This window comes from Jaminaea rosea (assembly GCF_003144245.1).
Source record: "Jaminaea rosea strain MCA 5214 unplaced genomic scaffold BDZ90scaffold_3, whole genome shotgun sequence".
Lineage (NCBI taxonomy): Eukaryota > Fungi > Basidiomycota > Exobasidiomycetes > Microstromatales > Jaminaea > Jaminaea rosea.
In genome coordinates, this window is record NW_020289977.1 from 746,213 (window position 1) to 760,768 (window position 14,556).

Below are 14,556 nucleotides of genomic sequence, written 5' to 3' on the forward strand. Positions count from 1 at the left end.
TGCTCGAAGCACCACTTGACCAACAGCACATCACCCACTTCACGGACCTCGAATCCGGCACTCTCTCGCAGCAACCAAGCAACCCCACTTTCCCTCACAACCAAGCAACCATGAAGTTCACCCACACTCTCCTCCTTATTGCCATCTTGGCCGTCGCGGTGCAGGTCATCGAAGCCAAGAAGTGCAAGGCCAACACTGGCAGCCAGCTCGCGACCAAGCACAAGTCGAGCGGCAAGTCCCACCACAAGTCCCACCACAAGTCGCACAAGTCGAGCTCCAAGTCGACCAACGACAGCGACAACAAGGAGGCCACCGGTAGCTCCTCGTCTTCTGCTTCCTCATCCTCCAGCACCAGCTCCAGCTCCGGCAGCAAGGTGTCCGTCTCCGGCATGACCCCGAACGGCAAGAAGGCCGGTGTCGCTGGTGGCCAGTCCGTCTCCATGATGGGCGACAACATCGGCGCTTGGATCGACTGGGGAGCATCTGGCGGCAACGACCACTCTGGCTCTTCGGCCATGTACGTTCCCATGCTTTGGGGTGCCGGCAACGACGACGCCAACACCGGTCTTTCTTCGCAGCCCAACTCGAAGCGCCTCGCTGACTTCAAGAAGCTCGAGGTCGGAAAGTACAAGTACATCATTGGCTTCAACGAGATGGACTTCCACGGCACTGGTTCTTCCGGCAAGATGAGCGTCGAGTCTGCAGCCAACCTCTGGGACTCGCTCATGGCCAAGCACAAGAACGCTGGTACCAAGCTCATCTCGCCCTCGATGGCCCTCCAGAAGGACGAGACGATGATGCAGCCTTTCCTCGACGCCGTCTCGGTCAAGCCCGACTGCATTGGTGTGCACATCTTCCAGAACTCCATCGAGGGCGTCAAGGGTGTCCTCGACCACTACAAGACCAAGTACGCCTCCTACAACTGCCTTTGGATCACCGAGTTCGCCTACGCCAACTACCAGAACGGCGCTCACAACTACGGCAACGTGGGTGAGACCGACGCGCTCGCCAAGCAGGCTGTCCAGCTCTTCGAGAACGATGACATGGTCAAGGCTTACTTCATCTCGGACGCCGACAACGGTGACAACGGTGCTCTCACCCCCAGCCACAACGGCAAGACGCTCAGCTCCCTCGGCTCGACGTACAAGCAGGCCATCTCTTCGTCATCGTCGAAGCGCTCCAACCACGCCCTTCGTCACGTCCGCCGTGCCGCTGCTGCGTCGCGACGATCCGCGACCCCCGAGGAGCAATAAACGGCCGTGTGAACGCACCGCCTGCTTCGCTTCTCGCCGTCAAGTCATCGTAGATCGTCACCGCACCAGTCACGTCCTCCATCCTGTCTAATCATTCTTGCAAACTCAACAGCGCGCCGTCCCTGGTGGATCCACGTCAAGATACTTGCAAGAACGGGCATAGGGGGTCCGACTACTACGGGGCGGTAGGAGATATGAAGCGACGCATGCGCCTAGTCTGCTGCTCGTCGTCTCATATCCTCTTGCCATCGAAATGGTCGTCACCTCTGTGCTTGCGAACCCTGCCCTCCTCGATGATCTGGTCATCATCGTCGTCTCGCCTCTTCTGCTTTCTGATCCTTGACTCGTCTCAATGCCTTCGCTCTGCTGTGCAGTGCGACCGCCTCTTTTGTCTTCATCAACCATCTCATCATCTCATCCTTTCTTCTTCGATCTCAATAACGACGTAGGCTTCGGCCTCTCCATGAGACCCACACCTGCGAGCGTGGCTGTGATCGCGGCGAGTGCGTCCGACCCCGCTTGATCGGAGGTCGATGATGGTTGATTTCTGTGCCCGCGTCTGTTTGCTTGAGATTCAGGACGGGCCATTCATACGCTGTCGTTGCCCGTGCTGAGCTGATGGCCTCGAGGCGCGATGTGCTGAGTCGTACGAGGATTGCCTCCTCGCCTTATCGCCGTAAAGCCGTGAGGCCATTAGCCAAGCTGGGGGAATTTAGCGCGGACTACTGTATTCTAGCCTGCCCCCGTGCTTGAAGTTAGGGTCTTTCAGCCCGCCGGGCGGGCGGGAACACACCAACAGAGGGGCATTGGCCAATCTTAACATCTTACATACCGCCGTTCACTTTGCGACCTCAAATGGCCAGCAGCTATCAAGGGCCGAAGGACGAGGGCAACGCTTGATTCATTGGTTGACGCACTCAACTCACGACATCGATTCAGTCAACCACCTCTGCCTGGCTTCAGGAACAGCTACCCCGTTGTACTCCTCGCATCTATTACTCCTACCTCACCCTCCCTTATCACGGCATCTACGCAGCATGACAGCCTCCACCTCAACAGCTGCTGCATCGTCTTCGTCACCATCCTCGGCAGTACCATCTCACCTACGTCCACCAGCCATGCGCCGCAGCGCCTCGTCCTCGAGCGGCCGGTCCAACAGCAGCGGCACGCCGTTGGTTCACCCGCCGCCACCGGGGCGCGTAGAAGCCGGCCCCTTGGCAATCGACTCGGGCGACCCGGTCATGGGGGACATCCTCTACCGGCTTGATGACGAGCAGCGAGCTCCACCAAAGACGGCGAATGACAGTGCGGCAGATGTAGAATCACAGCCAGCGCAGGGTTCAAGTGGTGCCACACCTCCCGTGGACCCAATGCACGATCACTTGGCCTGGCTCCAAGATCGACCTTGGTATCGTCGGCCCAGTCCCCTCTGGCTCATCCCTCTTACCACTCTTTTAGCCGTCGGAGGTGGGACAATCATGTCGGCCAAAGTGCAGCTCTTCAATCAAATAGTCTGCGAAGAGTTGGCAAGGGACGCCTCTCACAATCTACCAATGCCCACGGACGGAGCTGGGATCCTTCGTTTTCCTCATGAGCGTCCGCCCGTTTCATCGGCGTGCCTCAAAAATCCGGATGTAGCGGCAGCATCTGCCGATCTGCAGATGAAAATCACCATCACCATGGGTATTCTCAGCGCTATCACCACGGGATGGTGGGGTGGCCTCTCTGACCGTAGGGGCAGGACTAAAGTCCTCGCTGCGGCCGTGACAGGACTCTTGACTGCAGATCTCTCCTATCTAGCCGTCGGTCTGCTTCCAGTGGCCAGCCTGCCATTTGGCACCCACTTCATGATCATCTCCTCCGTCATCGAGGGCCTACTAGGCGGCATCGCCACCATCATTGCCGGTCATCAGGGCTTCATCTCCGACGTCACACCAGCCGGCACTCGCGCAAAGGTCTTTGCTCAGCTGTCAGGCTGTTTCTACCTCGGTCTGACAGTCGGCCCCGCTCTGGGAGGTTGGATGGCCAAAGTAACGGACAGCTTGATGTCCACCTTCGTCTTCGCCACTTCGACGCATACACTCTACATTCTTCTCATCCTATTCGTCATCCCTGAGAGCGTGAGCCCGGAGCGTAAGCGATCAGCCATGGCCGAATTCAACCGTCGCAACGCCCCAACCGAAGGAGGGGACAGCGTTAAGATGCAAGTGCGACGTCGCCTCCTCACTCCTCTGCAGCCGCTAGCTATGCTCCTTCCCCGTCAAGTCGATGAGGTAGAGCGACTTCAGTCCCGCCCTGCCACGCCGATGCCCTCGCTGTCCAACCTGCGCCGGGACGCCACTGCGACTACAGCAGCAACACCAGCGCCCGCCGCCAGCTCATCTCACATCTCCGTCTCCCACATCTCGCGAAAACGCAAGCGAGACTGGAACCTCACTTGGCTCTCCATATCCTACTTCCTCGCCATGTCCTGCATGGGTCTCATGACTGTCAAGACCATCTATGCGCAGGAAGTCTTTGGATGGGACGCTACTACCCTCGGGCTCTTCCTGACGGGGATCAGCGTGGCAAGGGTGGTATCGCTTACGCTGGTGCTGCCAGTGATCATAAAGGTGCTGCACAGGCCGCCAAAGAGAGTGGCCTTGCCGCAAGACTCGGCGGATGAGCGAACAGGCCTATTACTGGATGACGAAGGACGAACTGCTGCCAGGAGTCAAAGCACGAGGAAGAGCTATGGCGCCACTTCGCCCGTCGTCGACTCTACTTCTCGTACTACTTCCCCCAGCGCTCTCACTGAAGGCGAGACTGAGGATGAAGTTGACGACGACGACAACGACGATGTGGACTTTGACTCCTCCCAGCACGCCACAGTCGAAGAGCTTTGGACACTTCGAGCGAAGCATCTCCGTCTCCTGCACGACAGCCACTTCGACCTGAAGCTCACGCGCGCCTCCTTTCTCATCGACTCTGTAGCATACGCAACGCTCTGCTTCTGGCGCACACCCACCGGCTTCATCTTTGGCTCCCTCTTTGTCTCCCTTGGAGCCGCCTCTTCCGCATCTATGGCCTCTCTCGCCTTGGCCCTCCTACAGCGACCGGACGAAGCGGGCCGGCTCTTTGGGGCTTGGAGTATCGTGAGCGCCATTGGTAGTACCGTGTTGGGCCCGCTCTTCTTCACCTGGGTCTTCAAGACTTGGGCCCATACTGCGCCTTGGGCCATCTTCTACGCAGGGGAGGGGGTGCTACTCGCAGCGCTGGCTTGTACGCTGTTCATTCGTGTGAGGAAGATCAAGAGCTTGCCGGGGCTGCCGCCTAGACCTAGGGCTAGGGCGGAGCAGTCGCAGCGATAGTGCGTAGCTTGGTCGAGACTTCTTTTCGCATCATCCTGTCAGCTCAGGCTCTTTGTGTGCTCATCGTAATGCATCTGCTCTTGTGTACGTCACCGTGTCGTCGCCGTTCCTCGCTCGCCACTGGAGCCCAATGCCGCTTTGGTCCATCCTCATCGCTCCGTCGATCGCCTAGCATACAAAGAGAACAATGAGTACCTCTTGCATTCGCACGACGCAACGCTGAGGTCAACGAGAATGAGACATGATATTAGGAATCAAGCGGATCATGATCTATGAACTACACCCTTCCGCCTTGCGCGCTCGTCTGCCCATCTAAGCGCTGGTTGCTACCGCAGGCAACGAGATCTTCCCCTTGGGCAAAGTGTCAACGCCCACGGGAAGCGCGTTGCGCCACTCGGGCACACCGTTACTGAGCGAATCCTCATAGAACCTCTTCCCCTCGGTCGTAGCTCTGATGATGCCCACCCTGGTGACGTAGTCGCCAAAGGGCTCTCCCTCCTCCTTGTGCTTGGCGTAGCTCTCCACCACAGGCTCGAGGAGCTTGATGATCTCGTCCTCAGTGACCGACTCAGCATACGGCTTGGAGGGCCTTGATCCATCGTGTGCGCCACCAAGCAAGAGGAGGTACGTGCCGGGCGCCTTGCCGACAAGCCCGATCTCACCCAGCCAGGATCGCGAGCACCCATTTGCGCACCCACTGACCCTAGTAGTGACCTCGGTCTCCTGCAAATTCCAGCGCGCAAACAGCTTCTCGACACGCCCTGCGAAGCCGCCAAGCATACGCTCCGACTCTGCCATGGCAAGACCGCAGGTAGGGAAGGCCACGCAAGCAGAAGCGGACTTGAAGACGCCGGTGAGTCGCTCGTACTGGTCCATGTTCCAAGCGCGAAGGTGCTCCTCCAGCGCCTGCTTGCGGTCGGCTGGCACATCGGCCACGATAATGTGCTGATTGGGCGTCATGCGCAGCTTGGAGCCCCATTCCTCCGCATCCATTCGCCTGCAAAGCTCGTAAAGGCCCTTACGGAACTCCTCGCCAGGCACGTCCTTCACGCGGCCATTTTCGAGCCACAGGGTGCAGTGCCAGTTGCCACGGTGATCCTTCTTCCAGCCGTACTCGTCCGTGTTCGTCGTGAACTTGTACGACTCGGGCTCGGCCAGCTGGTAGCCAAGGCGACGCTCCAGCTCCTTGCGGAAGTTCTCCGGCCCCTTCCAGTAATTGTCGATGGTGTACTTCAGACGAGCCTGCTTGCGGTTAGCACGGTTGCCCGTGTCGCGCTGAATAAGCATGACCTGCTTGCACGCCTCGAGAGTTTGCTCGCAGGTGACGAAGCCAATGACAGAGCCCGCACGGGGGTATGTGACCTTCATTGAGTGCGTGACTCCCATGCCGCCTCCGACGGAGAGGTTGAAGCCCTTGAGCTTCTTGTCCTTGCCAGCGATGGCGATGAGACCGATGTCGTGCGCGAAGCAGTCGGTATCGTTGCGTGGCGGGACAGCGATTGCAATCTTGAACTTGCGGGGAAGGTAGTAAGGGCCGTAGAGGGGCTCGTAGTCCTTCAAGGCTCCGCCAGCGAGAAGTTGGTTTTTGGAATCAGTGCCCTTGTCGAGCCAGATCTCGTGGTAGGCATTCATGCGCGGCAGGAGGTACTCTGAGATACTCTTGCTGAATTCGTAGACGTCATCGTGGAGCTGGGAGATGGCCGGGTTGGGCGAGCACATGACATTGCGGTTGACGTCGCCGCAAGCGGCAATGGTATCGAGGCAAGCCTTGTTGATGCCCTGCATCGCAGACTTGAGATTGCCCTTGACCACGCAGTGGTACTGGATCGTCTGGCGGGTCGTGATCTTCATTGTCTTGTTGCCGTACTGCTCAGCCACATCGTCGAGCTGCATCCACTGCTTGGGCGTGCAGACACCACCGGGGATACGGCAGCGGATCATGAATGAGTAGGCGGGCTCCAGACCGGCAGCCTTGCGCTCGTCGAGGGTGTCGCGATCGTACTGCATGTAAGTGCCGTGGAACTTAGTCAGCTGCTGGTCCGTCTCAGCGATGGCACCCGTCGACTTGTCGGCGAGACCCTCGACGATCGTTCCACGCAGGTAGTTGGAGGCAATCTTCATGTGCTCGTTGTTGATTGGCTCGGGCTCAGCCTCCTTGACCTCGATTGCGTCGACGCCCATGGCCTTCCAGACGAGAGGCTCCCAAACCTTGTAGCCCGTCTGCGGTCCATCAGGGTCCTGGTCGTCGCCCAGACCGAGATCAGCCACACGCTCAGCGCCAAGCTTCTCGAGACGGAGATCAAAGTCCTTGCCCGGCTTGTTGTAGTAGTGAGCGTCCTCGGGACGAGGCCAGTAGTGTGAGTCGCCCATACCGAAGACGGAGTACTTGACACCGGAAAGCGAGCCTGACTCCATGGCCTGCAGCGCTTTCCAGGTGAGACGACCGTTCTGCGGCGCCTCACCCTGACCAGCGGTCGAAGTGAGGAAGATGACATTCTCCTCATCCTTGAGCTCCTCGGCCACTGGGAAATCGTCCATCGCAAGGAGACGGGCAGCAATTCCTCGAGCCTTGGCACGGGCAGAGAGCTTCTTTGCCTGCTTTTCAGCGTTGCCGCCGTCAGAGGCGAAGAGAATCAAAAGCGGCGGACCATCCAGGTTGTCAAGCATCTTCTCGTACGCCTCCTTTGCCTTGCTCTTCTGCCTCTCGCGCAACGCCGTTCCCTGGCTTGAGGCCAAGTCGTAGCTAAGCTCAGGTCGAGCATTGGCGAGGAAGCTGAGATGGTTCTGACGGTCCAGAAACTCGCGAAGCTGCTCGCGAACGCGAGTGCTGTCGAGACGGAAGACCTCCTTGCCCTTGCTCTCGGCGCTTGGGTCCCAGCGGTAGAGGGGCCAGTAGCCCGAATCAACAGCCAGCTTCGTTTCCTTAAGTACCTCAATGGCAGCTGCATCGACTGTACGGTAGGGGACGTATGCAAGCACGACGGACGGGCCATCGAACTTGTCTGCCTCGAGGAGTGCGTGAAGCACCTGCGTGTAGTCAGCGTAGACGGCTGTGCTGGCAACGTAGGCGCCACCGTAGCTCATTGCGTAGAGACCAATGTCTTTCTTGCGCTTTGAGGCGTCGATGCTGTCACGCTTGCTGTATGGCAAGGTGTCAAAGATGAGCATATTGACGTTGCGACCCGAGGCGAGGACGTGGTGCACACCGCCCATGCCAGCGTCGTAGGCCCATGCGTCAGAGCCAACGATCCAGCGTGACTTGTTGTCGGCGTGCGAGACGAGCGACTTGATGCTGTCGATGTCAGGGGAAGACGAGGCGCTGGAGAGGAGAGTCGAGAATTTGGCAGAGAGGGCGGCGCTCTTGGTGGAGTCGTCCTTGCTCACGAGCCACTGCGACAAAATGTCGTGAAGCTCGGGCGAGACACCACCGGTGCGCACAGCAGACTTGACTGCTCGCTCGAGGGCGTCGCGCTGCTCGAGCTGTCCCATGACTTGACCGAAGGCATACTCTGGCGAGCGAGCAGCCGGGTGGGGGTCCGTCTCGTCGTGCGGGGAGTTGATGACCGCCAGACGCTCTTTGAAGACCTGGTCAAGCATGATCGAATAGGCCTCCTCGTGTTTGGGCGGTGTGACAGGAGCAGTGGTCGCGGGAGCGGGCGCGGCGGTCTTCTTGACCGTGTCACCAATCAGCACACCGTGACCAGCCTTCTGCGATGAGAGCGCATTCGAAACGGTCTTTGCTGCGTCGCTGGCGTTGCTGCTGGTGATGTGACCAAGTGATCCGCTGACAAAGGTGGCGGGAATGCTACGAGAATCGTCTGACTGCAAGGCAGTGGCGACGTCGACGAAAAGGGGCCCGATGCGCGTCGTGCGGCGGGCACTTCGCTCCAAAGTGATGAGGCGCTTGGCCGACGTGGGGATGACGGAGAGGAGGGAAGTGGCGAGAGAAGGTCGCACGAGACGCACGTCAATAACGGCGAGGCTTGAGTCTGCCTTGGAAAGAGCCTCTGCACCCGGTCCAAGGACGACTGCCACGTCCGATGCTTGCGAGCTACCGTAGAGGGCAAAGGGCTTGACCTCGCGGCCTACGAGGTCGGAGACGGCATCATAGGCGGCAGAAAGGTCGGCATCCAAGTCACCGGTCGAAGCGGGCGCCTTGACGTGGGAGGCGCCATTACCGTTTGCCACTCCATTGCCGTTGGATGCAGCATAGCCATTGCTTCCGTTGACGCCGTTGACGCCGTTGACTCCATTGGGCGCCGTTGACGGGGAAGTGGCCGACGATGATGAACTCGCCACAAAAGACTTGAGATCAGCCTCTGTCACCTCGTCCTGGACGGCGTCATTGTCGCCATCGACTGTCTCGAAGTAATGCAGAACCGCCCTTTTGGTTGTGGCAGCGATGCGTACAGCCAGCAACGCATGGTCGTGGGCCTCAGTGGCGGTTGAAGAGTGTAGGATGATGAGACCCGAAGATCGCAGAGCGAGTACGTCAGCATGATCACCTGATGTGGCAATGTGAATGACCGAGGCCGTGTTGACCAAAGCAGGGAGGTGTGGCACGAAGCGGGTGAGGAGCGACGTATCCGCCGAGGCCAGGAGTGAGACGACACCGGATGCAGCTGCCTTGGAGAGGTTGATCAACTCGGCAGCGGGCTCGTTGTGGAAGGCGACATCGTGAACTGAAGCGTCTGCTGACTTCGCTGTGAGGGATGCTGAGAAGGGGGAAGCGGGCGACGAAGCTGCCGGGGTCACATTGACAATTGACCTCGACGAGTGCAGCGCCACCTTTGCTACGGCGGCAGCAGCGGCGGCAGCCATCGTAGCGTGAGAGGGAGGTGGGGTGGTGGTGATGGTCAAGGTAGTGGCGGGACGCTGAGATGTGGTGAAGACAGAGGAGGATCAAGGAAAGAATTCGTCTCGACGAGAAGAAGTCAGGACCACATCTCATCGCTCGGCTTTGCACGATTCGACCGACCGCCGATTACACAGCAACACACGATGGCCCCCGCACACAATGCTCGCTCTCACAATCTCGAGAAGTGAGCACGCAATGCTTGGTGCCTTTTCTTAACGCCGCCCCGACTTCGACTTCGCACTTGCAGCTCTTGCAGTCGTGCAGCTTGACCTCGCAGCGGCGACTGGCGAATCCCCCTCCGTCGTCTCCGATGGGCGACGGCAAATTCAAGGCCGACCTGAGCCTTGTCTTAGTCACCCGGGCGCTCAGCACGTGGCTTAAAGAGACTTCCGCGAGAACGATGGGATAAGGAGGGGATAAGCAGCCATCACGGCAAAAGGGAGCAACACTAGAGACGAGACGTCAATTTGCAAGAGACTAGAGCAGCGTCAACATAGAGCCAGGCCGAGCTACATGGAAGCTAATAGGGAGAACAAGAGAGAGAAAAGGGAGTGGCTTCGTAGCCAAGGGCGTGGCGTGCATCAAAGTCGTCTTTGTCGTCAATATTTCTTTGCCCACGCGCCACGCCATGCTACTCCAACGGCTCCCTCGACTGCACGTCTATGCTAGCCAATCTCCCCTCCATATCGGCCCCATACTGTGGCCGCACGTCTGAAGATCCCACTTTATCGCTGCTTCCTTCCGTCGATCCCTGTGACGATGATCCCGCGGCCGCTGCTGCATTTGCCGCCATTCGATTGATACGCGGCGCAAAGTTGCGGCTCTCGGTCGACTGGCCCGGAGTAGGAGGCCCACGTGGTTGGCGAAGGGCGCCATTAGCTCCGCCGCTGATGGTGCTACCACCATTGCCGCCGACTGAAGTAGAATATCCAGTAGACTCGGGCCCGTACGACGTGCCCAACGAAGGGACGGGCGGCACCTCAAATGGCGACGCAAAGAGACTCTGCAATCCTGCCGCACCGCCAATTCCTCCTCCTCCACCAGCCGTGCGCCCCTTCGCGGAGGAACTCATTGCCGACGTGGATCCGTACCCTTCCCTCAAATTGCCATTGCTCTTCCTCCCCAACGACTGGGTCAGCCCATTGGCCGTCGAGAAGTGAGCAGCCGACCCGTACCCGCCCGATGGCATCGTGGAGATGTCGTACTGCATCTCCCCACGATTGCGCTTGATGTCCGGTGCAGACTTCTTGCCTCGAAGCATACCTGAGCTTCGCCTGTTGATAGAGGCGAAGGTCCCTGCTCCGCTACCACCAATCCCGCCGCCTGCCGCCGCCGCTGCTGCGGCAGCTGCTTGGTCTCCAGCTCTCTGTGATCGCCCAATGGTCGACGCCTGCGACCTGAGTGGCCTACTCCCCGCCGAGGGGCTTCTGACTTCATTCTTCGTCACGATTACGTGTCTTTCTTCCGCCTCGCCCACAGAGTAGTGGTACAGGTTCAGCTTCTGCGCCACTAGATGCACAGTGCGACGCTCTTGCGGGGACAAAATGCGGGAGAAGGCCAACTCATCGCGCATACGATCGTCCTTGAATAGGAGGACACGCGAGTAAATCTCCAAGGCTTGCGGATCGTTGAGGTCGAGCTCTTCGCGCTTTCCTGAAGAGGAAGGAGGGGCATCGCTGGCGCTTGTTGGCGAAGCCCTGTCAGCAGGGACGGGGCTGCGGGAGATGGGTGGAGAGAGGCGATCCGGCTGTTGCTGCAAGCCATTGCCATATGGGTCGCCGCCACTGGTACTGCCCGCGCCGTACGTGTCGACGCCGAGGGCTGAGCCTTGGGGTAAGGCTGTCGATGGCGATGGAAGAGGAGGCACAGCGCTAGGGTCCGTTTCTCTCCTGACCCTGTCCTTTTCCATCTGCATGCTTCTCATCCGCTTCAATGCCTTCTCCTTCTCGATCCTCTCCTTTTCACCTACTTGGAGCACCTTCTTGTACTCCACTCGCAGCTTGCGGCCTGCTACGTCGAAGCCGTTGAGAGCAGCAACGACAGCGTCCGCCTCCTCTGAAGATCTGAAGTTGGCGAATGCGAGACCGCGGAAAATGCCCTGGTCAAAGTGGTAGTTGAAGGCATACGGCATAGGGATGCGGAGTTCTTCGATGATCTGCAGAAGCTGCTCCTTTTTGACGCTGAAGGGAATATTCTTGACTACAATTGCCGTCGGAATCACGTCTTCGTCTGCGAAGCTTGGCTGGCCCTGTCCGGCATAGGCGCCGCTGTCTAGAGGAGCGCCATAGTATCCCTGTGGCCCAGTCTGCGTAGAGCCTGGGGGTGGAGTGACAAGGGTGGCATGCGGGGAGAGCGGGGAAGAGAGGGAGGCCTTTGGGTACGCAAGAGGGTCAGCAGTAGTTGCAGAGGGATGGACTGAATCAGCGGCAACTCACATTGCCTCCGACATGCGGGCTCAGCGACGAGTCCCACTGATATGCGCCGTTCCTAGCAGCCTGCCTGGGGCGGCCGCTTCCAAACGAGCCCATGTTACTGGGTATGATGCCAGATCCACCAAATGCATTGTAGCCTGCAGGAATGCTGCTCGATGGAGCACCAGTCGCATTGCCGTAGTATTGCTGCTGTTGAGCCTGAAGCTGCTGCTGTTGGTACTGATGCTGTTGCTGCTGCGGCGGCGGCGGATGGTACCCCATAGCACTGCTAGGAGGAAGGGGTAGATGGCCATATCCGGTGGGCGTCTGCTCGCTAGAAGGTGGGCCAGTGTTGAAAAAGCGCTCGAATCGTGCTGAAGCAGATTGAGGCTGATAGTAGGAAGTAGTGGAGTCCGCGGCGGCGTCTGCTCCTGCTCCCCCAGCGCCAAAGGACATGGCATTGAAGCGCTGCTCTAGAGCTGCCTGACGCTCGTCACCGGACATGATGGCGGAGAGATGCTGAGTGGTGGGTCGGAGGGCGTGTCGCGGAAGACTGCAGCTGGAAAGAGCGCCAAGGCCAACGCGAAAGTGATGAGAGGTAGAGTGATGCTTGTCAAGAACTTGGTCTTCGTTGATGTGATGAGGCTGGTCTGTGGCAGATAGCGCGTGCGTGTCCTATCCTAGCAGTCTTCAATGTCGAGCTGGCTATGTCGTTGCTATCGTCCGGTCGTCTGGTCGTCGCTGCGCTGCGCTGCTATGGAAGTCGTAGAGTCGTAGGAAGCGTAACGATGACGGGACAGATGATTTTTGCGGGGCCTGGCAGACTCCGAGACGCCTGTTCTCGAGCCTTGATGATGCGACGGATCGATGAGTGATCGATCGATGGGTCAATGATGAGGCGTGAGGGCGTAACGAGACGAAACGGGTGAAGCACAGCAATGGGAGCAAAGGGTTGGAAGGGCAAGATGGAGGTGCGAGGGGTCGAGTAGAATTGCTTGCTGCCTGCCCGCCCCCTCGTTTCCCTCGCGGCGCGCCGCCTGCTTTCTCGCCTCCCGCACGACCTGACTCGCTGCTCATTCTCTTCCGGCGGGCGGCCAGCCAGCAAAGAGGGCGGCCTACAGAGGATACCGTGGGAGCGTGTCCAACGAAGCGTGACGACTACGAAGACGAGCACAGTAGTCACAAGCAACAATCACCAGCTCATCCATCGCAAGCACAAACATCTCGCTTCGCTGTATGATTTGCAAGGCACCGCCGCTGAGATGGTGACATGATTTAATGAGCCAAGACAGGGGCATAATGGGAAAGCGCCAACGACGACAAAGGGCGCACGAAAGAATTGGAGGTGCGAGGTGGTGGTGCGAGGAAAGTAGAAAACACCCGATTGTCGAAGTCGTCCACTCAATATGGTTGCTGCTCTGCCAGTTTACGAAGCGCTCATGATGGCGTTGATGACTGCGAAGAGGCGGGGTGAATAAACGGGTCAGCTTTGGTTGAAAGAGGCGACGCTAGACCGAGGTGACTCACGGTCACCGTTGCTCTCCTTGAGAGCCTTGACGGCCTTGCGTCGCGAGCACGAGACCTGATGGCGAGGGTGCAAGGGGGTATGAGCACAAGCTTCTTCGAAGCAGTATGGACCTTGGCCCTTCACCGACTCACCTGCTGCATAACGAGCTCAATGTCCTTGGCGTCGACGCCCTCCTCATCAATCGGCTCGCTATCGTCTTCCTCCTCTTCCTCCTTCTTCTTGCCAGCGCCAGTCTGGTTCTCAGCACCGCTGCCGACGGACTGGGCAAATTGCTCGCTGAGCATGCGCTCCTGAGCCTCCTGTTGGGCCATCTGGCTCTGGGCAGCCTGAGCCTGAGCAGCCTGCGAGTTGTCCTCGGGCTTGGCCTCGCCGAAGACGATGTAGCAGTCCGAGTGAGACGACTTGTAGACCTCAGGGTTCTGCACGACGTAGAGGTGCTGCGAATGCGGAGAGTGCGATAGGTTCAGACGTGAGTCCGCTGGACGTAGCTAAAGTGGCATTGCCTGCAAGCCCTTGGACCAAAGGGCGGTGAGGGCGACCATTGCGCCCATTGCAAGTGCCAAACAATCTCCCATCTCGCCATCTCGCTGCCAATACTCACACCACGGGGACGCTTCATGGTAACGCGGGTGATGCCGCTGACACGCTTGAGGCCGATGTTCTGGAGCGACTTCCTGCTCTTCCTCTCGGAGCGGTTCTGGACCGAGGCCGGGATGGCGACGTCTGCTCCCTCTGCGGCGGGTGCCTCAGAGTCGGATCCATTGTTGACCTGGATCTGTTGGTGTGGGTGGAGCAACCAAGGCAACAAGAAGGGTCAGCCCAGTCGGACAAGAAGCGCTCGCTCAGCATCTCGTCCGCGTACTCACGTCCTGAACATCGTCGGTGATCTCCTCGATGGACGCAGACATGATGCGAGGTGGGGAAAAGGGGTTGGAGAGAAATGGGTCTTGGGGGAGCTGAGATGGACCTTTTAGCTGCGATTGACGATCGATGCTGAGGAAGAAGTGCCGCCTAATCGCCTTGTGAGCTGCCCTGGCCCGCTCGCCGCTCGCCGCCCTCCGCTCTGCCCTGCCCTGCCCTGCAAGAGCGCGCGGGCGTCGACGACCACAACTACCACGTGGCGTACGTCTCCGCGATTGATAGTCCGGCTTCGGCT

At 59.0% G+C, this 14,556-nt stretch overlaps 5 protein-coding genes across 5 annotated transcripts; 2 read left to right on the top strand and 3 right to left on the bottom strand.

Annotated features, from left to right (window-relative positions):
- Positions 1-223: 223 nt before the first annotated feature.
- On the top strand, positions 224-1,306 carry BDZ90DRAFT_136002 (hypothetical protein). Its single transcript, XM_025503422.1, has 2 exons — positions 224-360; positions 539-1,306. The coding sequence occupies exon 2, from the start codon at positions 654-656 to the stop codon at positions 1,251-1,253; it is 600 nt and encodes a 199-aa protein (XP_025363593.1). The 5' UTR covers positions 224-360; positions 539-653; the 3' UTR covers positions 1,254-1,306.
- A 755-nt stretch (positions 1,307-2,061) lies between these two features.
- On the top strand, positions 2,062-4,579 carry BDZ90DRAFT_237959 (MFS general substrate transporter; the record flags this gene model as incomplete). The annotated part of the gene is made up of 3 exons (XM_025507327.1): positions 2,062-3,570; positions 3,631-4,003; positions 4,115-4,579. Coding segments are annotated over exons 1-3 (2,118 nt in total), but the record flags the coding sequence as incomplete, so codon positions are not given.
- A 307-nt stretch (positions 4,580-4,886) lies between these two features.
- On the bottom strand, positions 4,887-9,556 carry BDZ90DRAFT_230984 (putative sulfite reductase cys-4). The gene has a single exon (XM_025505676.1). The coding sequence runs from the start codon at positions 9,422-9,424 to the stop codon at positions 4,916-4,918; it is 4,509 nt and encodes a 1,502-aa protein (XP_025363595.1). The 5' UTR covers positions 9,425-9,556; the 3' UTR covers positions 4,887-4,915.
- Positions 9,557-9,881: 325 nt separating this feature from the next.
- On the bottom strand, positions 9,882-12,844 carry BDZ90DRAFT_237963 (hypothetical protein). Its single transcript, XM_025507328.1, has 2 exons — positions 11,897-12,844; positions 9,882-11,832 (listed from the first exon to the last, which is right to left on the bottom strand). Exons 1-2 carry the CDS (start codon positions 12,374-12,376, stop codon positions 10,093-10,095), a joined length of 2,220 nt encoding a protein of 739 aa, XP_025363596.1. The 5' UTR covers positions 12,377-12,844; the 3' UTR covers positions 9,882-10,092.
- Positions 12,845-13,081: 237 nt separating this feature from the next.
- BDZ90DRAFT_230986 (nascent polypeptide-associated complex, alpha subunit) lies at positions 13,082-14,374 on the bottom strand. Its single transcript, XM_025505677.1, has 5 exons — positions 14,267-14,374; positions 14,002-14,175; positions 13,532-13,837; positions 13,400-13,454; positions 13,082-13,327 (listed from the first exon to the last, which is right to left on the bottom strand). Exons 1-5 carry the CDS (start codon positions 14,306-14,308, stop codon positions 13,299-13,301), a joined length of 606 nt encoding a protein of 201 aa, XP_025363597.1. The 5' UTR covers positions 14,309-14,374; the 3' UTR covers positions 13,082-13,298.
- Between the last annotated feature and the right edge of the window lie 182 nt (positions 14,375-14,556).